We start from the raw sequence: 26,486 nt of genomic DNA, 5'->3' as shown, positions 1-26,486 counted from the left end.
TATAAAAAAAACCCTTTTTTTCTCAGACGCTCTGTCTGGGGGGCGGGGGTTGGGGCTTTCCTTGTGAGTGTTCGCCTTGCTGTCCTGCTTAGCTAGGAGGCAGTCTAGTCACTATTTGCCTGCCGAGGCTCCGCCCTGCTGGTGTGAGGTTCACCCTGTTGCTGCAGGCTCTGCCCTTCTGCTGTGGTCTCCACCCTGTTGCCACGGGCTACGCCCTGCAGCGGAGTCTCTCTGTTGTACCGGGTTGCCTCGGCAATGGCAGGCTGCGTCACCTCAATAGGGGCTGATTGCCTCAGTAATGGCGGACGCCCCTCCCCCACGGAACTGCGCTTTAAGAAAACCTCCTCACTGGGAGCGTTTGGAATCGCTGTTTTGTTTGTCGCACTGCGCTACCCCAAACAGTGTGTCCCTGGGATTTCCTGGGCTGGTTCACTGTCCAAATCCCGTTCAGTCTCAAGTTCAGTCCTCTCAGGTCTCAGTTTGCCGGTTCAACAGGGCACCCGTAACAGTGCGCTTTTGTATGGAGCGCTGTGGAGCGCCTCTGTGCTCCGGCGCGGGCCGGAGCCGCACCGGCTGCCAGCTACACCAGCCAAGATCTCTGCCTGGTGTCCCGCGTCTCTTTTATACCTGGGAATTTCCCCATTCTGTGGGCAACTAAGATCCATCTGGAAATGCGTCCCCGACTCACCCTCTCTGCGCATCCAGCGAGAGCTTCAATCCTGGGTTGTTCTCACAGCGCCATCTTGAGTCCTCCCCTTGAGAAATGTTCTTTTTATTTCTATTTGATCTTAGTGCTTACAGGATTATTTATTCAGAAACCAGAGGGTGGTTACTTTTGCTTTTCATGAGGCAAATATCATACAGTCTTGCCAGCTGTCTGGCCTTATCTCATTCTGTATTTGCAACTATAGTGAAATATTGATGAAAACTATATTTAATTTCATATTTTAACTCATTTTTAATAAAAATAATCTAAGGTGTATTTAAATTTTATAGAGAAATTTACTTACACTAAAAATATATCTAAAATGACTGAATTACATAAGATAGCTTTATGAATTACAAAAGCCAAAATTAATTTCTAAAACCACATGGAAGTTCTGTTCCAGATTATTTGTTGGAAAAGATGTTGTTTGGATGAGTACTAAAATAAAAGTATGGGATTCTTGTTTAGTTTGAACTAGAGACCTTCTAGTGATACTACTTTGGAATATGAGTAACTTAATGATAGCCCTTACTCTGCCTGCAATTAACTGAGTGAGCTTGAAATAGGTACTTACCCATCTGAGTATGAGTTTTCTTCTAAATTGAGAGAATCAGATATTATATTAGTCTGTGCAGGCTGCCATAACCAAATAACTGCAGAGTAATAACTGGCTATAACAGAAATTTATGTTCTCACATTCTGGAGGCTAGCAGTCGAAGGTCAAGGTGCTGTCAGGGTTGGTTAGGCTCCTTGCAGATTTCTAGCTAGATGGCCACTTTCTCAAGATGTCTTCACATGGCCTTTCCACACATTAACCAATTCTCCAGTTTTCAGTGGATGCTGATTTTATCCTATAATTCAATTCTATTCTAACATTGTCTACCTACAGTTAGCATCAGACACCTCAGGTTGAGAGTTTAAGCCCACAGGATTGCCCCCATTTCAGCTGCCCATTGCAAGCAGTAGGTTCTCAGTTTACCCACACCATCTGACTTGGCTTCAAATCGGGGGTTTGCACAATTTTTTCCTCAGGTTTGATAATTTGCTATGATGGCTCACAGAAATCAGGGAACACGTACTTACATTATCTAGCTTGTAATAAAGAAATTGATAAAGGATACAGATAAAGAGCCCAGTGAAGACGTACATAGGGCAAGGTCTGTAAGGGTCCTGTGTACAGGAGCTTTTTCCCCTATAGAGTTGGGGTATACCACCTGTCTGGCCTGTGGATGTGTTCACCAATCTGGAGGCTTTACAACCCCTATACTTGAGGCTTTCTCTTGCAGGCATTATCAATTATTAACTTAATCTCCGCCATTCTCCTTCCTGGAGAATTCGGGGTGGTGCTGAAAGCTATAGGCTTCTAATCATGGCTTGTCGGTCACCAAACCCCCAGCATTAGCCTGCCCAGCATCAAGTTAGAACAAAATATACTCCCAACACCCAGAAAATTCCAAGGAATTTAGGAGCTCTATGTTAGGAAACAGGGTCAAAGACTACATAATAGAACAAAAGACACTTCCAGCACCCCTGTTGCTCAGGAAATTCCAAGGGTTTTAAGAGCTCTGTGCCCAGAACTAGGGGCAGAGACCAAATAAATATATGTTGATTATGACACAATCCCTGATGTCCCTAAACATTTTAGGATTATTACTATAAAATCAAAATTGTTCCTGTGATCAGCTGATTAGTGTTTGGTGTGCTGGAGCTGCTTTAGTTACAATGTGGTTAATTTGTTTTTTAAAGTTTAAATAGAATTTTAGAATTCCTTGGAAAAAATATTAAGTGCAAGAGATTAATTTTTCAGATTGCTGTAGGAGAGTAGGTGGTTCGGTACAGAGTTTAATAAACAAATGTTTTAAATTTGCATTTATTTATTGATTTATTATACTTCAAGTTCTGGGGTACATGTGCAGACGGTGCAGGTTTGTTACATAGGTATATCTGTGCCATGGTGGTGGTTGGCTACATCCATTGCCCTGTCATCTACATTAGGTATTTCTCCCAATGCTATCCCTCCCCAGTCCCCCCACCCCCTGCACCCCAGTGTGTGATGCTACCCTCCCTGTGTTCTCATTGTTCAATACTCACTTATGAGTGAGCACATGTGATGTTTGATTTTCTGTTCTTCTGTCAGTTTGCTGAGAATGATGGTTTCCAGTTTCATCCATGTCCCTGCAAAGGACATGAACTCATCTTGTTTAATGGCTGCATAGTATTCCATGGTGTATATGTGCCACATTTTCTTTATCCAATGTATCATATCCAAGTCTTTGCTATTGTAAACAGTGCCACAGTAAACATACGTATGCATGCATCTTTCTAATAGAATGATTTATAATCCGTTGGGTATATATCCAATCATGGGATTGCTGGGTCAAATGGAATTTCTATTTCTAGATCTTTGAGTCACCACACTGTCTTCCACAATGGTTGAACTAATTTACACTCTCACCAACAGTGTAAAAGTGTTCCTATTTCTTCACATTCCAGCATCTGTTGTCTCCTGATTTCTTTAATAATCACCATTCTAACTGGCGTGAGGTGGTAACTCAATGTGCTTTTGATTTGCATTTCTCTAATAACCAGTGATGATGAGCATTTTTTCTATGTTTCTTGGCCTCGTTGATGTCTTCTTTTGAAAAAATGTCTGTTCATATCCTTTGCCTACTTTTTGATGGGGTTTTTTTTTTGTAAATTTGTTTAAGTTCTTTGTAGATTCTGGATATTAGCCTTTTGTTAGACGAGTAGATTGCAAAAATTTTTTCTCATTCTGTTGGTTGCTGCTTCACTCTATTGATAGTTTCTTTTGCTGTGCAGAAGCTCTTAAGTTTAATTAGATCCCACATGTCTATTTTGGCTTTTTTTGCCATTGCTTTTGGTGTTTTAGTCATGAAGTCCTTGGCTAGGCCTATGTCCTGGATGGTATTGCCTAGGTTTTCTTGTAGGGTTTTTATGGTGTTAGGTCTATATTTAGATCTATAATCCATCTGGAGTTAATTTTTGTATAAGGTATAAGGAAGGGATCCAGTTTCAACTTTCTGCATATGGCGAGCCAGTTTTCCCAATACCGTTTATTAAATAGGGAATCCTTTCCCCATTGCTTGTTTTTGTCAGATTTGTCAAAGATCAGATGGTTGTAGTTGGGTGGCATTCCTTCTGAGGTGTCTGTTCTGTTCCATTAGTCTATATCTCTGTTTTGGTACCAGTAATTTGCTGTTTTGATTACAGTAGCCTTGTAATATAGTTTGAAGTCAGGTTGCGTGATGCCTCCAGCTTTGTGTTTTTGTTTTTGTTTTTTTGTTTTGTTTTGCTTAGGATTGTCTTGGCTATGTGGGCTTTTTTTGGGTAATCATGGATCGTATCTCAAAATAATAGGAGTTATTTATGACAAATGCACAGCCAATATCATACTGAATGGGCAAATGCTGGAAGCAATCCCTTTGAAAACTGGCACAAGACAGGGATGCCCTCTCTTAGCACTCTTATTCAACGTAGTATTGGAAGCTCTGGCTAGGGCAGTCAGGCAAGGAAAGAAATAAAGGTATTTGAATAGAAAGAGAGGACATCAAATTATCCCTGTTTGCAGATGACATGATTGTATATCTAGAAAACTGCATCATCTCAGTCCAAAATCTCCTTAAGCTGATAAGCAACTCCAGCAAAGTCTCAGGATACAAAATCAATGTGCAAAAATCACAGGCATTCCTATACACCAGTAACAGACAAACAGAGAGCCAAATCATGACTGAGCTTCCATTCATGATTGCTGCAAAGAGAATAGAATACCTAGGAATACAACTAACAAGGGATGTGAAGGACCTCCTCAAGGAGAACTACAACCCACTGCTCAAGGAAATAAGAGAGGACACAAGCAGACAGAAAAACATTTCATGCTCATGGTTAGGAAGAATCAATACCGTGAAAATGGACATACTGCCCAAAGTAATTTATAGATTCAATGCTATCCCCATCAAGCTACCTATGACCCTCTTCACAGACTGGAAAAAAACCACCTTAAACTTCATGTAGAACTGAGTGGGCATTTTTAAATATACTTGAATGAAAAGACTGATTTTTTACCTTTCTATCTTCTAGGCATATGCACGCACACACATGCACACAGACAGTTGCATTCTCTTGCTACTGCCATACATATAGGATTTGGGGCAAACTCAATATGTCAACCTCCTGTTTCCAAATGTGAGTTTTGTTGGATTCCTGTGGGGTAAAAATTGTTAGCATTACTCCATTCTGGAAACATGTTCATTTATGCCCAGTTATAATCAAAGCAATCCGCCATACAAATCTACAGAGAACAGAAAGTTACTCTCATTTTTTTTGACAAAATTTCATATTGTATACTGCTGTACTTATTTGCCTATTAAATAAGATAGATCAGTCACCATCTGTGAAATCATAGCCAACATTAGAATGCCTGTTTTAATACAGCATTAAAGCTGCATTCAACAGTAGTGTGGTATAGCTAACACTGAGTGCTTATCATGAGTCAAGCACCAGTCTAAGTATTTCACAAGTATTTACTGATTTAAGCCTCTACAGTTCACATGGGTTAGATATAAATGTTACTGCTCCACAGATGAGAGAACCAGATACAAAGAAATGAAACCTTCCCAAGACTACATAAAAATACATGATGAGGTGAGAATTACAATTCAGACACTTTGACTCTAAAGACTACATGCGTAACTGTAATGCTGTTTTTCCTAATATCTTATTATTATTACTTTACTTTTATCAAATTAGTGCAAAATTTGAAAGATAAAGAGGTAGTGGTCCCTCAGTGTCCTCAGTGCAGGTGGGAGCCTCATTCTGGATGTTTCTTCATGGTAGAGATAGATGACCAGAAACCAGTTGCCCCACCACTCACTCTTCTTACCCTATCTCCCTGAATACATGTTAGAATCTAATTGATACTGATAAGTAGACTTATAATGCACCTTTTTGAGCACAATTAAGTCTTTGTGATATTGAAACAGATTACCTCAAGATTGGCTGCCCAATAGCATTCATTTTTATCAAGTTTTTAAATTTTTTATCTTTATGGGTACATAATAGGTGTTTATGTTTCTTGGGTACATGAGATATTTTGATACAAGCATACAATGCATAATGATCACATCAGTATAAATGGGGTCTTTATTACATCAAGCATTTATCATTTGTGTAATAAACTTTTTAATTATACCTTTTTAATGTACAATTATTGCCTGTATTCACTCTGTCCTATCAAATACTAGATCTTATTCATTCTAACTAGCTAATTTTTTTATTAACCATCCCTACTCCCCTTCAACCCCACACTACCCTTCCCAGCCTCTGCCAGTTGTTTTAATGTGTAGCTCCCACAAATGAATGAGAACATGCTAAGTGTGTTTTTCTGTGCTGGGCTTATTTCACTTAACACAATGTCCTCAAGTCCCATTCATGTTGTTGCAGATGACAGGATCACATCTCTTTTTTATGGTTAAATAGTACTCCATTATATATATATACATACACATACACACCATGTTTCTTTTATCCATTCATCTGTTGATGGACTCTGAGCTTGCTTTGAAATGTTGGCATGAACAATGCTGCAGTAAACATGGGAGTGCAGATATCTCTTTTATATACTGAGTTCCTTTCTTTGGGGTATGTATTAATATATCAAGCAGTGGGGTTGATGTGTCATATAATAGGAAAATTCTAAATGTTCTCCATAGTGGCCGTATTAATTTACATTCTCACCAACAGTATATGTGGGTTCCCTTTTCTCCACATCCTCACCAGTAAGCATTTATTATTGCCTGTCTTTTGGATACAAGCGATGTGAACTGGGATAAGATGGTATCTTATTGTAGTTTTGATTTGCAGTTCTCTGATCAAAGATGTTGAGCCTCTTTTCTCATACCTGTTTGCCATTTGTTTGTCTTTTTTGAGAAATCTTCTATTTAGGCCTTTGCTCATTTTTTAATGGGATCATTAGAATTTTTCCTATTGAGTTGTTTGAGTTCCTCAGATATCCTGGTTATTATTTTCTCCCATTCTGCGGGTTGTCTCTTCACTTTGTTGGTTGTTTTCTTTGCGCTACAGAAGCTTTAATGTTATCCCATTTTTGCTTTGGTTGCCTCTGCTTGCAGGGCATTACTCAATAAATCTTTGTCGAGACCAATATCCTGGAGAGTTTCCTCAGTGTTTTCTCTTGGTGATTTCATAGTTTGAGTTCTTAAATTTATGATTTTTATGTATGGTGAGAGAGAAGAGTCTAGTTTCATTCTTCTGCATAAGCATATCTACTTTTGCCAGCATGATGTATTGAAGAGACTGTCCTTTCCCCAATATACGCTCTTGGCCCCTTTGTTGAAAATGAGTTTGCTGTAGATGTATAGATTTATTTATGGGTTCTCCATTCTGTTTCATTGGTCTATATGTATGTTTTTACTAGTAGCATTTATTTTTATGTTGAAATCATCCCAGTCAGCATTTGCTGCAGTAAAACTTATCACAATGGTATTCATACATATACGTTCTCATAGCAGGAGGATAGTGGATCAGTTGTGCTCAGTTTACTCTAGAGCCCAGGTAGAAGGAGCTACAACTCTTAATCCTTCAAGTCTTAGCATTTTTGGATTCTATTTCTTTAGATCCCTGCTTCCTTTGTAAATACTTTTGTGAATTTGTCTTTAAAATTTTTAAAGATTAAATAAATGCATTTGAATATCAACATTCTATCTCAAAAGCTCATTGCACAAAGCTCAAATTAGTTAAAATAAACTGGGAGAGAGTATTTCTACCAAATTTTTGTTAGTTGGGTCACCAGTTTTACTGCCTCTTGAAACAGTTTTCTCACTGCCTAGCCGAGAAGCCAATGTTAAATGTTTTAAGCTTTCTATAGCAGCATCTCAGCATATTCTGTAATAGCCATTGCTGCAGTAACGAACAACCCTGCTGTCTCAGTGGCTAACAATGTCAAACACTTATTTGCTACTTACATTTCATGAGTGTTTCAGGTTATCTGCTGGATTGCTGGACTTGGTTTCATTCAGTTCAACAGATATTCTCATTCTAGACCCCAAGTTGAAGGAATAGCAACTCTCTGGGATATGCTATTCACATATTAGAAGGCATGAGCAAGAGGGAAGATCCGCACCATGCACCCTCACTGAAGATGCTCACGTTTCATTGGTTAAAGCAAGTCAGTCAATTAAGCCAAAGGATAAGGAAAGTTTACTTCACCCACAGGGAAGTCTGTCACAGAATGAGAGCAAAAAAATAGAAGTGTGTACCCTTATTCAATTTGCCTAACCTAGGATGTGACATAGTTGAGAATTTGATCTAAAATAACATGTTCTCTTTGTTTATATTGAACCATGTAGGTTCAGGTATAAATGAAGATTCCAAGGACATAACTGCCTACCACACAGTGTTTCTTACAGCCATATTAGGAGGAACAATAGTCATTGTCATTGGATTTTTTGCTGTACTACTTTGTTATTGCAGGTAAGAACAATTATAACACAGAAAACTATCAAGTTACTCTATCATTTCAGTATATTCTGTAAATTGAAAAGTTCAGTTGTAGAAATTGTTTCATCTTATATCCATTATTTTTAATCTACATATCTTGAACAGTAGCATTGAATATATGATATGCAAATTGTAGAGGTATTCTTTTTTAATGAACCATTTGTGACATAACTTTTAAATATTTTTTGCCTTCTCTTCTACTCAAGGGATAAATGTGGTACTTCACAGAAAAGAGAAAGAAATATCACTAAACTTGAGGTCCTCAAGAGAGACCAGACAACTTCAACAACACACATAAATCATATCAGTACAGTTAAAGTTGCATTAAAAGCTGAGGACAAGGCACAGTTATTCAATGCCAAAAACTCCTCCTATAGTCCTCAGAAAAAGGAACCATCAAAGGCAGAAACAGAAGAAAGAGTTTCCATGGTAAAAACTCGAGATGATTTTAAAATCTACAATGAAGATGTTTCATTTCTATCAGTCAATCAAAATAATTACTCAAGAAATCCAGCACAGTCTTTGGAACCCAATGTAGGGTCTAAACAACCTAAATATATTAACAACAATCTATCTTCATCTCTAGGTGATGCTCAAGATGAAAAGAGGTATCTCACAGGTAATGAGGAAGCGTATGGGCGTTCCCATATTCCTGAACAGCTTATGCATATTTACAGCCAACCCATTGCCATCCTTCAAACATCTGACCTTTTCTCCACTCCAGAACAGTTACATGCTGCTAAGTCAGCTACTTTGCCAAGAAAGGGACAGTTAGTCTATGGCCAATTGATGGAACCAGTAAATCGAGAGAACTTTACACAGACATTGCCCAAAATGCCGATTCATTCTCATGCACAACCCCCAGATGCCAGGGAAGAAGATATCATACTTGAAGGTCAACAGAGCTTGCCATCCCAGGCTTCAGATTGGAGCCGATATTCAAGCAGCTTACTGGAATCTGTCTCTGTTCCTGGAACACTAAATGAGGCTGTTGTAATGACTCCATTTTCATCAGAACTTCAAGGAATTTCAGAACAGACCCTTCTGGAGCTGTCCAAAGGAAAGCCCTCCCCCCATCCCAGAGCCTGGTTTGTGTCTCTTGATGGAAAACCAGTTGCGCAAGTGAGGCACTCCTTTATAGACCTGAAAAAGGGCAAGAGAACCCAGAGCAATGACACCAGTCTGGACTCTGGTGTGGACATGAATGAGCTTCACTCAAGTAGAAAGCTTGAGAGGGAGAAAACATTTATCAAAAGCATGCATCAGCCCAAGATCCTTTACTTAGAAGATTTAGACCTAAGCAGCAGTGAGAGTGGAACCACGGTCTGTTCCCCTGAGGACCCAGCTTTAAGGCACATCCTAGATGGAGGGAGTGGAGTGATCATGGAGCACCCTGGGGAAGAGTCCCCTGGAAGGAAAAGCACTGTTGAAGATTTTGAAGCTAATACATCCCCCACTAAAAGAAGGGGCAGACCACAACTAGCCAAAAGAGATAGTAAGACTAATATCTGGAAGAAGCGAGAGGAACGCCCACTGATTCCCATAAATTAACTCCAGCAGGGGTTGTGTGTCTGCTGTGTTGTGGTGTTTATTCTTGCTTCTTGTTGTAAATTACAGTATGAACATAAGAAGTTGAGACTGAGAAATCTCATGGTTCTTGGATGTGTCTCAAGCAGAGTAATGGTAATTTAGTAATCGGAGAGAAAGATACCAAGGAATGCTTTTTCTGGCCTATTCATTTATTTTTGGTGATGAATTTATAATATCCAAGTTTTCAAAATGTAAAATAGCATCAAGTTGTTAGTTATCTGAAAATGTTGCTCAGCCAGCCAGTTTGGGCTGTACTCTCTTAAGCATAACAGTGAAACATATACTCCTCAAGTTGCCTCCAAAAATGTTGCCTCTACCATGGTGACTACCCCATGGAACATTTAAAACAAAACTGTCTTCAGGCATCATATTTTTTTAAATGTTACTATTATGTCCTCTTCTGCCTATACTCAAAAATAACTTGATAAATGACCTCGACTGATGTTACTCTGGAGTTATCTCAAAGAAAATGTTGTTTGATCTTTAAACAGCATGTGTATTGTATCATCCCGAATATAAATCATACGTTCATGTAAGATGGGAAAGAAGCTACTTGATCATTAGAGAGGGATACACCAGCCCTTAGGTTGTTTTTGGATATAAATTCACAAAATAAGTTAAGATGTTAATTTTTAATTTAGAAATTTGAGAAAGTAATGCTCTAATGCTGAGTTTTTTTAAAAATAATTTTTTCTTCCCCTCAACAATGGAGCAAGTTTAGCTGTCAAGGAAAACTTTTTACAAATCTGAAAAAACAATCTGTGACTTTGGTTTAAGGCTCACGGGTACTTTCAGGATAGATTGGATTTAATATATTTCTTCTATTCTAAAAACTGGAACTCAGTCACTTAAAGGCTATGAAATTTAAAAAATCAACAATGTGAAAGTTTTTTGAACACTAAAATTTAATAAAATATGTGGAGATAAAATAAACATTGATTTTTTTTTTCTTAACTGTTGATGAGAAGAAAAAGAAATGCCATTTTCCTGAGGCTCAGATGTGCCTTCAGGATAGTAGCTGTATATCCAGATACTTATTTGCATAAAAGATGTTTGAGGAAAACAGTTTCAATTTCAGGGGAAAAGTAAGTTTTTCCTTAAGTCACTTATAGCCTTTGCAACTTCTTTTTTCAGTTTGTAAGTAAGTAATATATCTATATTATTTTCATCACAGCAAGTGTTCAATATGAACTATTTTTAATTATGTTTTTAATTTTGAATTATCATTTATACATCCTAAAAATAAAAGCTCATTATTCATTAAAATTACCTGATCCCATTTTTCTTAAAATTTCCCTGAAGGCAAATGTCTGAAGCACCTTTCCCTTTAGGGGAGTGGGGAATTCTAAATTGCTTCATTTTTCACTCCCTACTCTTCAATATGGGAGCAACATAGAGACCCAAACCATGTAAACAAATTCAGTGAACCAGAATAGCTACATTAGCTTCAGTGTAATTGCGGCTAGATGTGCAATGACAGACAACGGCTTTTGTCCCCAAGATCTTAGATGTCAGCCATTTTCTTTTCCTGCAACATCTAACCTGTTAACATCCTACCATTCTGTATAAACCCAAAGAACATAAAAACCCTAGGAAAATATTTGCCATATATTACCCCAATCCATAGAAGAAATAAATGTCATGGGTAATACCTAGGCTTCCTTTTATTTTTTTAAGTGCTAAGGCTCATAACAATTAGAGAAGGCTTCTTATTGGTCTTACACAGAAAGACATCAAAAGCAACATGAATAAAATTGATTTGGAAAAGGTTAAAGTTAGTGCTCTGCTGAAGTGCCTTTGATATAGACTTGCATTATTAGAAGGATATAATAACATCGTTTTTAAGTGTGCATTTTCTTTCAGTTAGCCAAATCAAACAGATGTGCAGTTTTATTAAACATAGACCTAGTGTTTCATGTTGGAACAATAAATTTTGCATGTAAGTAGTATTTCTCTCTTGTTTATCCTTTTTTGAATACAGTATATATTGATAAATTGTTTATGTTGGAATGAAGTTAGAAAACTATATAGCAAAATGTTATATTTTAAGTGTTTATTTTTCCCACCTTTAAATAAAAATGTTTCATCTCAGCTTGATAATGAAATACACATATTGGTATAAAGGTATACCATTCAGGTATGCCACTTATTTTATTCATTTTCGTGTAAGGGAAATGAGACGATGTATTCCAAGGGCTTTTCTAGAACTACTTGTTTGCTTTCAAAATAAAACCTTATTTTTTACACTGCACATGCTGTTCTCAATTGGGAATTATAGGCAATTTATCTTTTCTAATGATCAAAAGAGTGTGACTTCTCATTTGTGAGTAGTTCACAAATTTCCTGTTAAAAAGCTGAAGCCATCTACTTTTTCTTAACCCAAGTAATAATAAACAATATTCACAACTTTCTTAAATTTTTAAATTGAAAACCAAGATTTTTTCAAATATAAACCAGATGATTTTGGTCACGAATTGTAAACATTTGTGGATCCTTTGTATATACTTTGGATATATATTAAAGGCAAACTCTCTCTCAACTGATGGATTCATTTACTAAAGCATAGCTATATGTATTTTAATACATATGATCTTGAGACTTTATAAATCAATTTTTATGACTTTATGCAGTTGTATAATACGTAGTATACCACAAAGATCACAAATGTTGAGGAATAAAAGCACTTCTTTGCTTTAGCAATCATTTTCAGATCACTATGTGTTCAAATCCTCTGGTATCAATATTTATAGGGTTTTAGAGATCTGTGGGTCAAATGATGTCCCTCAAAACTTCTCAGAAAGATGAAGCTCAAAGTCACACATTTATTTATAAGGCATGAGTTTCTCATTTCCCCATGTACCAGCGTTGTAAACAAATTCAGCTGTATTAATTTATATTTCAGATCTAGAATTGACATTTTGCCTTCTCATTTCCAGGTGTTACTATTTTTTGTATTCTTTCAGAGAAATCTCATATTTCAGTGTATTTATTGCTGTTACTACTATATTTACTGCTGAAAACTAACCTGAAGATTTGTAAAATGTTAAACATAGTTCATTAAAAATAATAAAATAAATCTAAAATGTACTTGGTGCATTGTTTAATTTTTGGTAACTAGAAAACATTCTTCCCTATATTGCCATTTCGTCTTGTAAATATTCAATTACTTTTTATTTATTATATCTCCTACATTAAAATAAACCTTTTGTTTATATAATGAACTTGATATATCTTTATACTCCATGTCTCCAAAGTTCCCATTTTGACTATTAGAGCTGAGTATAGACACATAGTTTTCCATCCGATGAGGAGACTTAAGACAATCTGATTGAATCTAAAATAAATTACAAATCCCAAAAAACCTAAGTGAGGAAATGATAGAGTAAACCCTCAAACCCTCTTTTAAAATATTCTTTGAACTCTTAATCCTGAGTCTAAATAATAATGTAAAGGCTGTTTATACTTAAAGGGTTAGATTTTCAAGATCCTTTCTGCTTAATCAGTTGAACAATATTTAAGTTCAGGCAGTTTGTAGTCAGGGACTTTAGAATACTTTGTAGAATTACCTTGACTGCCATGTTTTTAGACATTTCCTATAACGTTTATAAATTGGTATGGTACTAGAAATAGCTTTGGCCAGTTCTAATGGGAATTGGACTCTGAATTCTCTCACAAGTATAGTAGAGATTTTAATTCCCAACACTGGCTTTATGATAAATACTATCACTTTGATCCCTGCATGTGCCAGCCAAGCTATAGCTACCCTTGTTAGGGAGCCTGGTCTCCATCTAGGAGAGTCTTAGTCTTATCAGGAATGAAACAGCCCCTGGAGGAGCCATAGGGGAACTAACATGATACTGGTTTGTAACAAAACTATTCATAAATCAGAAACAGCTGCCAAACAGATGATGTTCAAGAACTGATCATCACATTCTCATCTCAAAAGAGAAACTAATATGAGAAGACTGAGATGTAAGAGTTATAAGAAAAGTAGTTGGATCGAATTAAGAGACATTTTAATCAGTTTATCAAAAAGGATTCACCTATTGGTACTTCATAACTGGCAGATAATCGGGATTCTTTCTTTGAAGTAAATGTTGGAAAAATATTTAAACTACACCACAGTGCTTCTTTATCTGGTCCCCATGAAATCACCCTGTGGACCTCTTTTTATAGGTGGATTTCTTGATAGATGTATACACAGGGAGACAGCTTACTTATATCAGTAAGCTCACTCTAAATCAACTGGAGGGCTAATTTTTATGAGAAAACTGCCCTATTAAATTTGAATTTGTTTGCTCCATCTAAATATTCTTTCTTTGACTTGTCTTTATCTTTTCATTTTGAGCCTTTTTATCTGGGGGCTGTAGATTTCTATTAAGATTTTCTTTTAAATAATATCCTCAGAGTCAGACTAGAAAAAAGTAGTCTAGAAATCAATCACAATTTGCCATATTAAATGCTGAAAAGCTAATAAACTCAATGACAAATTATGAAAAAGCATTTTCATCAAATATATAATGGTACATGTTTTAGAAAAAAATAACCATTTTCTTTCCAAAATAGCTAAGCTTAAAGATCACATTTTAAAACCACCTGTGATGTTTGTTAAAGTATTGCAATAACAATTTTCTGTACTTTGTTAGCTTTAGTAGATGAAGAGCTTCCTATTTCTTTTGGGAATGTTCACATGTTGATGGAAACCTACAGATTATTTTTTTAAAAAGAAAGTTCACATCTTGAGAAGCATAAGCTATTTTTTGTGTCTAGGTAACAAAGCCTTTCTTAATTGAAACTTATATTTCCTGGTTTTCAAGCTTACCCTTGCTATGGTTCTGAATGATATTCCACAGTGTTGCAAGAGTACCACATTTTTCTCGTGAGTTGATTTTTTTTTCTGTTCTTCAGGTTGACTAGGGGTTTCATAATGCATATGTTGACTAGTTCTAATCCTTGTAGACCTTATTAAAACACTAGACTAACTGCAGGCAGTCTGATTCAAAACAAATAAGATAATTACATTCCCAAGGGTTTCTGGACCTATTACACTTGAACAGCTTAGTTGGAAACATTTTCTAAATATTATACTGAAAAGGGTAATAGTGGCTATTAAGCAACGTAGAGTAAATATCTCAGAATTTTTATTGTGCACATTTCCATATTTCAGTTCAAAAATAAAGATTTTGTTTTTCATATAAAAATACTTCAAAAAATATTCAGCTTAAATTTATCACTACCTAACATTTTATAAAAACGATTTCAAAACCCTTATTTCTGATTTAGATAACTTCTGAAAGATTTGTGTTCATAAAATATAAAAAGGTATAATTATTAACATGCTTTTGCAGATATTTTCTCATTGTTTTAAAAATTTAGTGTTTATTTCTGATTTTTAAAAGAGTTGCTTGCCATTATTCCATGGATTTATTTAACAAAATACTACTGATGTGAATTTTGACCATTGAAGAGGATTTAATGATAAGTAGATGAGATTTATAATTAAGGAGTTTACCCAATTATTTCTAGGGAATGCTTATACTTATATAAGGAAGGGACAACTTAGAGAGGAATATAAGTGAAGTGATGGAGCTGGGGAAAAAAAAAAGGAAGGCAACAATTATTTCTCTGAATAGGTTTTTTTCCCTTAATGTGTAAATAAAATGACAAGAACAGAACCTTGAAAGGGAATTTTATGCTAACAATCCTTAGCACATACCTGCTTTCTGAAACTCTGGTATCTCAAAAAGTAATGCTTGCTACCGTTCTATTATTTTCTTTTTTCATAATGAGATATAAGAGCAAGCTGTAATAAATTAGGGATAAGAGAATTGTACTTACTCTTCTTGAAAGGACCTGTATTTCCTGCCTTTTTTTTTTTTTAAAGTCAAGGCAAGATTTTATACTATTAAAATTAGCCTTAGTAAGAAACTAATCTGAATCAGGATATTTCAAAAATGTCATCTGTCTCAAGATGAGCTCATTTCACTTCTAAAGAAAGTACTGCCTGATTGCATTTACTAAATAATTATGTTGATATCTTGATATCTGGTTTATGTTTGTCTCCTTAGATCATAAGATCCTATGGAAAGAAACCATGCTTTATAATTCCACCAATTCTTAACAGTACCTTTATTATAGTATGTACTCAATAAATATTGATTAATGGAGTTATGAATTAGATGAATGATAATGGATTTTGTTCAATGGAAAAACTGGAAGTGTTTTGAGACAGGGAGGCAGTGACATCGGTAAGATGGTAAAATAGGAGATCCCCTGCTTATATCCCCTCAAGCAACAAAGGCAAAATTGCCTTTCAGGGAGCTCTGGAATTCAGATAGGAGTTTGTGAAAGCCTACTGGAGCTCAAGACCTAGGAAGGCAATTCTAGAGGGTAGAAGTGTTCCCATGTAGAAGGCTCACAGGCTATGGTCCCCTTTCCAGACCTGGAAATGACCCTGTTATCCTGAGGACTCAGTTGCAGGTATGTTTGGCCTTGATCCTGCTACCAGAATCACCCACCAAGGAACCCAGGTAGAGTCACATCCATTTATGCCTGAGTGACAGGCCTGCTGACTTTGTTTCTTCCTGTGGACCCTGAAATGGCTATGAGACTTGTCTTCAGATCTGTCAGCTGCAGACTGCAAGCAGTCCTGCCCGATGAGGTCTGCATGGGGAGACATGCTTATCTGAGTTCCTGGAGGCAGGCCTGTCAACCTTAGTCTTGGCTGTGGAACCTGAAGCAGGCCTTCAACTGTTTTAATCCCTCTCATCTGTGGGCTAGGGCCAACACTGCTTGTCCAGAGAAATACCTGGTGACCCAGGGGAAACCTTCCCAGAAACCCACAGGAAGCCACACCCATCTGTGCAGCTAGTGATAGGCTGTTGTCTGAGCAAACTTTAAGAGAGAGAAGTTGAAATTACCCAATTATAGGAAGAAAAAGAATGAGGGAAGCATAAGGGACTTATGGGATACTATCAAATGTACAAATATATTAATTTTGGAAGTTTTTGAAAGAGAAGAGAGAAAGGTGCAGAAAGTATATATAAAGCAATACTAGCCGAATACTTCCCAAATATTGAAAGGATTATAGACATCCAGATTCATGAAGCTCAAAAAACTCTAAAGAAGATTGACCCTATATTAGTCTGTTCATACATTGCTATAAAGAAACACTTAAGACTGTGTAATTTAGAAAGAAAAGAGGTTTAATTGGCCAATGGTTCTGCAGACTTTACAGGAAGCATGGTGCTGGCATCTGCTCAGCTTCTGGTGAAGCTTCTCAAAGAACTTTCATTTGTGGCAGAAGGTGAAAGGGGAACAGGCATGTCACATGTCAAAATTAGTAGAGAGAGAGAGAGAGAGAGAGAAAGAGGGAAAGAGAGAGAGAGAGAGGCAGAATGGGGGGGAGGTGCACATACTTTTAAGTGACCAGACCTTGTGAGAACCTACTATCATGAAGACAGCACCAAGCCACAAGGGATTTGCCTCCATGATCCAAACATCTCCCACCCAACTAAGAATTATAATTTGACATGAGATTTAGGCAGGGACAAATATCCAAACTATATCAGACCAAAAAGGAATATTCTGAGACACATTATGATCAAATTGTAAAAATTAAAGACAAAGAGAACCTTGACAGCACCAAGAGAAAAGTTCCTTATCACATACAAAAGAACCTTCATAAGACTATCAGCAGACTTCTAAATAAAACTGTTACAAGCCAGGAGGAAGTGAGATAACATATTCAAAGTGTAGAAAGAAAAAGACAAACTGTCAACAAATAATACTATACCTGGAAAAGCTGTCCTTCACATATGAAGGACAGAGAGACATTCCCTGACAAAAAAAAAAAACACCTGAGAGAAGTCATCACCAGTAGACCTGCCTTACAAGAAATGATGTTCTTAGAGTTGAAACAAAAGGATGCTATATAGCAACATGAAAACATGAAAGTACAAATGTTTCTCAACTTATGATATGCTAACACCCTGATAAGCCCATTATAAAGTCAAAAAATTATAAGACAAACCAATGTAAGTTGTGGACCACCTGTACAAAATTCACAGGATTTAGTCAAATCCAGTATACTCTAATAGGGTAATAATGGTGCGTAAATGACTTTTAACTCTAGTACAAAAGTTAAAAGACCAAAGTATTAAAAATATAGCTACAATTTGTTGATAAATAGACAAAATAGAAAAATGTAAAATGTAAATAAAAAAGGTGGTGATAAGAAAAGTAGAAGTGTGGGTTTAGTATGCTATTGTACTTAAATTATCAGTTCAAAATAGAATGTTAGAACAAGATGTTTCATATAAGCCCCATGGTGAGCACAAAGAAAAAAATAAACCTCTAGTGGATGCACAAAAAAGAATCAAAGCATGCACTCCAAAAATAACAAATAACAAAGGAGGAAGAAAAGAATGGTATAAAGGAAAAAAGGAATAATTAAATAGTAAATAAACAAAATGGCAAAAGTTCTTATATATCAACTATTACTTTACATGCAAATGAATATATTTTCCAATCAAAAGACATAGTGTTAAATGGATTAAAAAATATGATCCCAGTTGGAAAAAAATGGCAGATAGGAGGCAGGATTAATTTGCAGGTCCCACTCAGACAGAGAGAGCAATTTGTGGAGACTCACATTGTGAACTTTTGCTCCAAGAACTAGTGCAGTAACATACCAAGAAAGCCAGAGAATCCACAGACCCTTTTGAGAAAGCAGATTTTTGTTGCAGGCTCTGTGCAACAGCCAAAAAACCGTGAGTGTTCAAAGTGTAAAAGAGGAAACATCCACCCCTGAACACACCATAACTGGGAAACCTGAAGGTCCATATAACAGGAGAAGGATTTGATCTTACCTGGAACTGAGACAAATTTAGAGAGCTGAGCAAAACATGGGAGTAGAAGAAGCACGGGCATAGCCCTGTGAGTACTCTCAGTCCCCAGGAAAACCATTTCTGACTTTATCTCATAGGTGTCCCTGGGGAGGGCTGCCAGTGGAATTGGGGAAAGATAACAGGAGGAAGGAAACTTTCAGCTGACCTTTGTAACAATTTCGACTGAAGGTGAAGTTTCCTGGACAGAAACTAGGCGAGGGAATAACCTGGAGTACAGGTATGAGCATAGAGCCTGCAGACTGTGGGAGGCAAAAAACCCAAAAGCCCTGTTTGCTTTCTCAGCAGGAAGGCTTGTATCCTGGGGCAATTCTTAGCCCTGCTTACTGGCTGCTTGGAAATGAACTCATTGTGGTTGTGGGGACACCATGGGAGTGAGACCAGCCTTTTCAGCTGGGTGGGAATTGGGTGAGGCCTGTCACTGCTGGCTTTCCCCCACTTCCCTAGCGAGCTGCATGATGCAGCAGAGGCAGCCATAAACTCCCTAGGAATGTAATTTCATTGGCCTGAGAACCACATCCCCATCCCCCACAATAGCCAAAGTATGCCCTGCCCAAGGAGAGTATGAGCTCAGACACACCAGACCCTGCCCCCACCAGATGGTCTTTCTCTACTTGCTCTTGTAGCTGAAGACAAAGGACATAATCTCTTGGAAGCTCTGTGGCCCCTACCTACCACTTGAGAAACCCAAATACTTAAGAAGGTAGCCCTAGGGCAATCTTGTATACTCCTTGTGATACTGCAGCTAATACTCTCTTGAAAGCACCACCTCCTGGCTGGAGGCCAACCAACACAAAACCAGCACACTAAGCAAAAGTACAACCAAGGACCCTCACAGAGTCCACACTAAACTCCCCTGCTACATGCACTGGACCAGGTGCTGGTATCCATGGCTGAGAGGCCTTAAGATGGATCACATCATAGAACTTTTTGCAAACACTCCTCAGAACCAGCCCAGAGCCCAGTAGCTCTGCTGGGTGGCTGAATTCAGAAGAGAAACAAGAATCACTATAGTTCAGCCCTCAGAAAGCCCCATCCCTAGGGGATCACCATGAGACAAAAGAATCTAAACAGCAGCTCTTGAGCACCACATCTTCCCTTTGACATAGTCTAACCAAATGGAAGAAACAAACAAACAAAGAATTCTAGTAATATGACAAAACAAAGTTATGTAACACTCCCAAAAGATTTCAATAGCTCACCAGAAATGGATCCAAACCAAAAAGAAATCTCCGAATTGCCAGAAGAATCATTCAGAAGGTTGGTTTTTAAGCTACTCAAGAAGGCACCAGGAAAAGGTGAATACAAACTCAAAGAAATTTTTAAAATATTACAGGATATGAATAGAAAACTATCTAGACAAACAGCATAAATAAAAAATAGGCCACATGCGGTGGCACGCACCTGTAATCCCAGCACTTTGGGAGGCTGAAGTAGGTGGATCACAAGATCAGGCATTCGTGACCAGCCTGATCAACATGGTGAAACCCCGTCACTACTAAAACTACAAAAACTACTCTGGAATGGTGGTGTGCACCTGTAATCCCAGCTACCCAGGAGACTGAGGCAGGAGAAGCCCTTGAACCCAGGAGGCAGAGGTTGCAGTGAGCAGAGATCATGCCATAGCACTCCACCCTAGTCAACAGAGTGGGACTCCATCTCAAAAAAAAAAAAAAATCAAAACTTTTGGAAATGAAGGGCATACTTAGAGAAATGTAAAATGCACTGGAACAGCTCAGCAATAGAATTGAACAAGCAGAAAAAAGAACAGCAGAGCTTGAAGAGAAGGCTTTTAAATTAACCCAATTTAATACAGAAAAAGAAAAAAATTTAAAATGAGCAAAACCTTCAGGAAGTTGAAATTATGTAAAAAAACCAAACCTGAGAAAAATTTGTGTTCCTGAGGAAGAGAAATCTAAATGTTTGGAAAACATATCTGAGGGAATAATCATTTCACTATGGAAAACAGTGTGGAGATTCCTTAAAGAACTAAAAGTAAAACTACTATTTGATCCAGCAACCCCACTCCTGGATGTCTACCCAGAGGAAAAGAAGGTATTATATGAAAAATATACTTGCACATGCATGTTTATAGCAGCACAATTCACAATTTCAAAAATATGAAAGCAGCCTAAATGCTCATCAATGAGTGGATAAATTTTCATGTATATATGTATGAGTTCATTTTCACGCTGCTGATAAGGACACACCTGAAACTGGACAATTTACAAAAGAAAGACATATAATAGACTTACAGTTCCACATTGGTGGGGAGGCCTCACAATCATAGCTAAAGGCAAAGAGGAACAAGTCATGTCTTACATGGATGGTGGCAGGCAAAGAAAGAGAGAGCTTGTGCAGGGAAACTACCATTTTTTTTAAACCATCAGATTTCATGAGACTTATTCACTATCACAAGAACAACATGGGAAAGACCTACTCCATGATTCAATTGACTCCCACTAGGACCCTCCCACAACACGTGGGAATTCGAGATAAGATTTGGGTGGAGACACAGCCAAACCATACTGTGGTATGTTCAGCCATAAAAAGGAATGAAATAATGGCATTTGCAGAAACCTAGATGGAATTGGAGACCATCATCCTAAGTGAAGTAACTCAGGAATGGAAAACCAAACAGTTTATGTTCTCAATGATAACTGCGAACTAAACTACGAGGATGCAAAGGTGTAGAAATAGTACAACGGACTTTGGTGACCTGGGGAAAGGATGGGATCAAGGAGAGGGATAAAAAACTACACATTGGTACAGTGTACACTGCTCGGATGTTTGGCGCACCAAATTTCTCAGAAATCACCACTAAATAACTTATTCATGTAGCCAAGCACCACCTGTTCTCCAAAAACTGATTGAAATGTTTTAAAAAATTAACAAGTCAAAAAATATGATTCAATAATATTCCGCATACAAAAGATTCACTTTAGGCTTGAGGATACATAGAAAGTAAGTGAATGGAAAAATATATTCTATGCAAATCGTAAACAAAGATAGCAGGGGTGCCTATACTTAGAAAAAACAGACTAAGTCGAAAACTGTAAAATTAGACAAAAGTGGTCATTATACAATAAAGGTATCAATTTATCAGAGATTATAACAATTATAAATATATAGGCACCTAACATCAAATCATCTGAATATAACAGGCAGACATTAACACAAGGGAAAAATACGTAGCAATATAAGAGTGGCAGACTTTAATATTCTGCTTTCAATAATGGATATATTATCTATACAAAAAGAAACAAAAGTCAATAAGGATAAAGTAAACTTGAGTACTAAAACAAAGGTTCCCAGCAAACATATAGAGAGAGCATACCATCTAACAGCAGCAGAATACATATTATTCTCAAACACACATGAAACATTCTCCAGAACTGATCATATGTTGTATCACAAAATAAAACATATTTAAGAAGATTGAAATAATCTCAAATCTCTCTTCTGACCACAATAAAAAGCAATGAGAAGACTGGAAAATTCATGAAAATATGGAAATTAAACCATCGGTTTCTGATCAACTAATGGATCCAAAAAAATTAAAATAGAGATTAATACAAAAGAAAATGGAAACAAAATGGATGAAAACTCGTGGAATGAAGCAAAAGCAGTAAATGCACACATTACTAAGAAAAAAATCCAAATAAGCAAACTAACGTTACACCAAAAGGGTCTGAAAAAAGAAGAACAAACCAAGAAAAAGTTTGTATAAGAAAGATAATGGTGCTCACTTCGGCAGCACATATACTAAAATTGGAATGATACAGAGAAGATTAGCATGGTCCCTGCATAAGGATGACACGCAAATTCATGAAGCATTCCATATTTTTAAGCAACTTCAGCAAAGTCTCAGGATACAAAATCAATGTGTAAAAATCACAAGCATTCCTATACACCAATAACAGACTTAAAAAGAGCCAAATCAAGAACGAACTGACATTCAAAATTGCTACGAAGAGAATAAAATACCTAGGAATACAACTAACAAGGAACATAAAGGACGTCTGCAAGGAGAACTACAAATCACTGCTCAACTAAATAAGAGAGGACACAAACAGATGGAGAAACATTCCATGCTCATGGTTAGGAAGAATCAATATTGTGAAAATGGACATACTGCCCAAAGTAATTTACAGATTCAATGCTATCCCCATCAAGCGAACAATGACCTTTTTCACAGATCTGGAAAAAAAACACCTTAAACTTCATAGAGAAAAAAGAGAGCTGCATAGCCAAGTCAATTCTAAGCAAAAAGAACAAAGCGGGAGGCATCACGCTACCTGACTTCAAATTATACTATAAGGCTATAGTAAACAAAACAGCATGGTACTGGTACCAAAGCAGAGATATAGACCAATGGAACAGAACAGAGGCCTCAGAGGCAACACAACATATCTACAACCATCTGATCTTTGACAAACATGACAAAAAAAAGGGGAAAGGATTCCCTGTTTAATAAATGGTGTTTGGAAAACAGGCTAGCCATGTGCAGAAAGCAGAAACTGGACCCCTTCCTGACACCTTACACTAAAATTAACTCCAGATAGATTAAAGACTAAAACGTAAGGCCTAACACCATAAAAACCCTAGAAGAAAATCTAGGCAAAACCATTCAGGACATAGGCATAGACCAGGACTTCATGACCAAAACACCAAAAGCATTGGCAACAAAAGCCAAAATAGACAAATGGGACCTAATCAAACTCCACAGCTTCTGCACGGCAAAAGAAACAGTCATTAGAGTGAGTCAGCAACCAACAGAATGGGAACAAATGTTTGCAGTTTACCCATCTGACAAAGAGCTGATATCCAGAATCTACAAAGAACTCAAACAGATTTACAAGAAAAAAACAAACAAGCTCATTCAAAAGTGGGTGAAGGATATGAACAGACACTTTACAATAGAAGACAACATGAGGCCAACAAACATATGAAAAAATGCTCATCATCACTGGTTATTAGAGAAATGCAAATCAAAATCACATTGAGATACCATCTCACGCCAGTTAGAATGGTGATCATTAAAAAATCTGGAGACAACTGATGCTGGAGAGGATGTGGAGAAATAGGAACACTTTTACACTGTTGATAGGAGTGTCAATTAGTTCAACCATTGTGGAATACAGTGTGGCGATTCCTCTAGGACCAGAAATAGAAATTCCATTTGACCCAGCAATCCCATTACTGGGTATATATCCAAAGGATTATAAATTGTTCTACTATAAGGACATATGCACACGAATGTTCATTGCAGCATGTTTACAATAGCAAAGGCCTGGAACCAACCCAAATGCCCATCAATGATAGACTGCAAAGGGAAAATGTGGCACATATACACCATGGAATACTATGCAGCCATTAAAAACGATGAGTTCGTGTTCTTTGTAGGAACATGGATGAACCTGGAAACCATCATTCTCAGCAAACTGACACAAGAACAGAAAATCAAACACTGCATGTTCTCACTCACAGGTGGGTGTTGAACAATGAGAACACATGGACACAGGGAGGGGAGCATCATACACTGGGGTCTGTCATGGGAAATAGGGGAGGTACAGCAGGGGGTGGGGAGTTGGGGAGAGATAGCATGGGGAGAAATGCCAGATATAGATGATGAGGAGGAAGGCAGCAAAGCACACAGCCATATGTGTACCTATGCAACAATCTTGCATGTTCTTCACATGTACCCCAAAACCTAAAATGCAATAAAAAAAAAAAGAAAGATAATAAAGATCAGGCCAGGAAAAATAGAAACTAGAAAAACAATGGAAGATATTAATAAACCTAAGAGTTGTTGTTGTTGTTGTTGTTTTAAAGATACGTTGATATATCTTTCACTAAGAAAAAAACAGAAGACTCAAAATCAGAAATGAAAAAGGAGCAATTACAACTAAAGCCACAGAAATAAAAAGGTTAATAAAAAGACTATTACCAATTATATACCAACAAATTGAATAACTTAGAAGGAATGGATTAATTTCTAGATATACACAATATACTAAGACTGAATTATGAAGTAGAAAATCTGAGCAGATCAATAACATGCAAGAAGATTGAATTAATAATTTTTAAAAATCACTCACAAAAAAAGCCAAGAACCTGATTACTTCACTGCTAAATTCTATGAAATATTTAAAGAAGAACTAATACCAATCCATCTGAAAGTCTTCCTAAAAGCAAAGAAAAAGAAATAATTTCCAAGTGAATTATATGAGGTTAGCAATACCCTGACACCAAAGCCAGAAACCATTACAAGAAAATTACAATCCAATAACCCTGATGAACACAGATGCAAAAATCCTCATCAAAACAATAGCAAACCCAAGTTAACAGCACATTAAAGGGATTATTCACTGTGATAAAGTGGGACTTATTCATGGGATGTGAAGATGGTTCAATATATGCAAATCAACAAATTGATATACCACTTCAACAGAATATAGGATAAAAATCATATGATCATCAATACATCAAGAAAAATTGTGTAACAAAATTCAACATTCTTTTACAATAAAAACTACCAATAAATTAGTTACATAAAGAATGCACCTCAAAACCATAAAAGCCATACGTGACAAGCCCACAGCTTATGTCATACTCAATTTTGAAAAGTTTAAAGTGTTTTCTCTAAGATCTTGAACAGTATTCACTCTCACAACTTCTATTCAAGTAGGACTGGAAGTCCTAGCTAGAGAAATTAAGCAATAGAAAAAATATATTAAAATCACAAAGGAAGTAAATTGTCTCTACAGGTGCTAATCTTATATATTAAAAATTTTTTAAAGCTTTAAAGAACTTTTAGACCTAATAAGTAAATTCATTAAAGTTGCAGGATACAAAATCAATGTACAAAAATCAGTTGTCTTTCTAACAATGAATTATCTGAAAAAGAAATCAAGAAAACAATCCAAATAGCAATAGCTATAAAGAAAACAAAATGCTTAGAATTAAGTTTAACCAAGGAGGTAAAAGATTCATTCACTGAAAACTATATAAGATAATAATAAAAAGAAGACACAAATTGAAAGATATCTCATGTACAGGAATTAGAAAAATATTGTTATAATGTCCACATCACCCAAAGAAATCTACAGATTCAGTATAATCCTTATCAAAATTCCAATAACATTTTCTACAAAAATTTAAAACATTCTAAAATTTGAATAGAAATGTAAAAGACCATGAAAAGCCAAAGCAATTCTGAGCAAAAACATACCTGAAGCCACCATACTACCTAACTTTAAAATATACTGCAATGCTATAGTAACCAATAGAGCATGGTACCAGCACAAAAACACAGACAAACACAAATAAATGAAGACTGCACAGATAAATCCAAGTATTTACAGTCAACTGATTTTTTATGAAGGCACTAAGAATAAACAGTGGGGAAAGGAGCGTTTATTCAATAAGTGGTGCTGGGACTACTGGATAGAAACATGCAGAATAAAATTAGATGCTGTTTTATATCAGAAAAAAATTAACTCAGGGATCCTGGGCAAGATGGCCAAGTAGGAACAGCTGCAATGTGCAGCTCTCAGTGAGACTGATGCAGAAGACAGGTGATTTCCACATTTCCAACTGCGGTACCTGGTTCATCTCACTGGTACTGGTTGGCAGTGGGTGCAACCCAAGGAGGGTGAGCTGAAACAGGATGGGGCATCGCCTCACCCAGGAAGCACAAGGGGCTGGGAACTCCCTCTCCTAGCCATTAGGGACTGTTTCCTTCACTC

At 36.8% G+C, this 26,486-nt stretch overlaps 2 protein-coding genes and 1 non-coding gene across 6 annotated transcripts in view; 2 read left to right on the top strand and 1 right to left on the bottom strand.

The window, feature by feature from the left end:
- FAM171B (family with sequence similarity 171 member B) overlaps window positions 1–12,916 on the top strand; it is an 84,255-nt gene extending 71,339 nt beyond the window's left edge. For all 4 annotated transcript variants that reach the window (XM_035304317.2, XM_035304316.3, XM_035304319.3 and 1 more), the window contains exons 7-8: window positions 8,089–8,212; window positions 8,446–12,916. In XM_035304317.2, coding sequence (XP_035160208.2) covers window positions 8,089–8,212; window positions 8,446–9,790 — 1,469 coding nt within the window. In that variant the 3' untranslated portion in view covers window positions 9,791–12,916. The remainder of the gene's footprint in view (window positions 1–8,088; window positions 8,213–8,445) is intronic.
- The window catches only part of ZSWIM2 (zinc finger SWIM-type containing 2), a 127,926-nt gene that overhangs the window by 18,970 nt on the left and 82,470 nt on the right, over window positions 1–26,486 (bottom strand). The window lies entirely within an intron of this gene.
- On the top strand, window positions 22,477–22,583 carry LOC118154855 (U6 spliceosomal RNA). The gene has a single exon (XR_004745107.1). It is a non-coding gene; the product is annotated as a U6 spliceosomal RNA (small nuclear RNA).

This window comes from Callithrix jacchus, chromosome 6, assembly GCF_049354715.1.
Source record: "Callithrix jacchus isolate 240 chromosome 6, calJac240_pri, whole genome shotgun sequence".
NCBI classification, from domain to species: Eukaryota; Metazoa; Chordata; class Mammalia; order Primates; family Cebidae; genus Callithrix; species Callithrix jacchus.
Note: the sequence above shows the minus strand (reverse complement) of the source record. Positions and strands in the feature narration are given on the sequence as shown.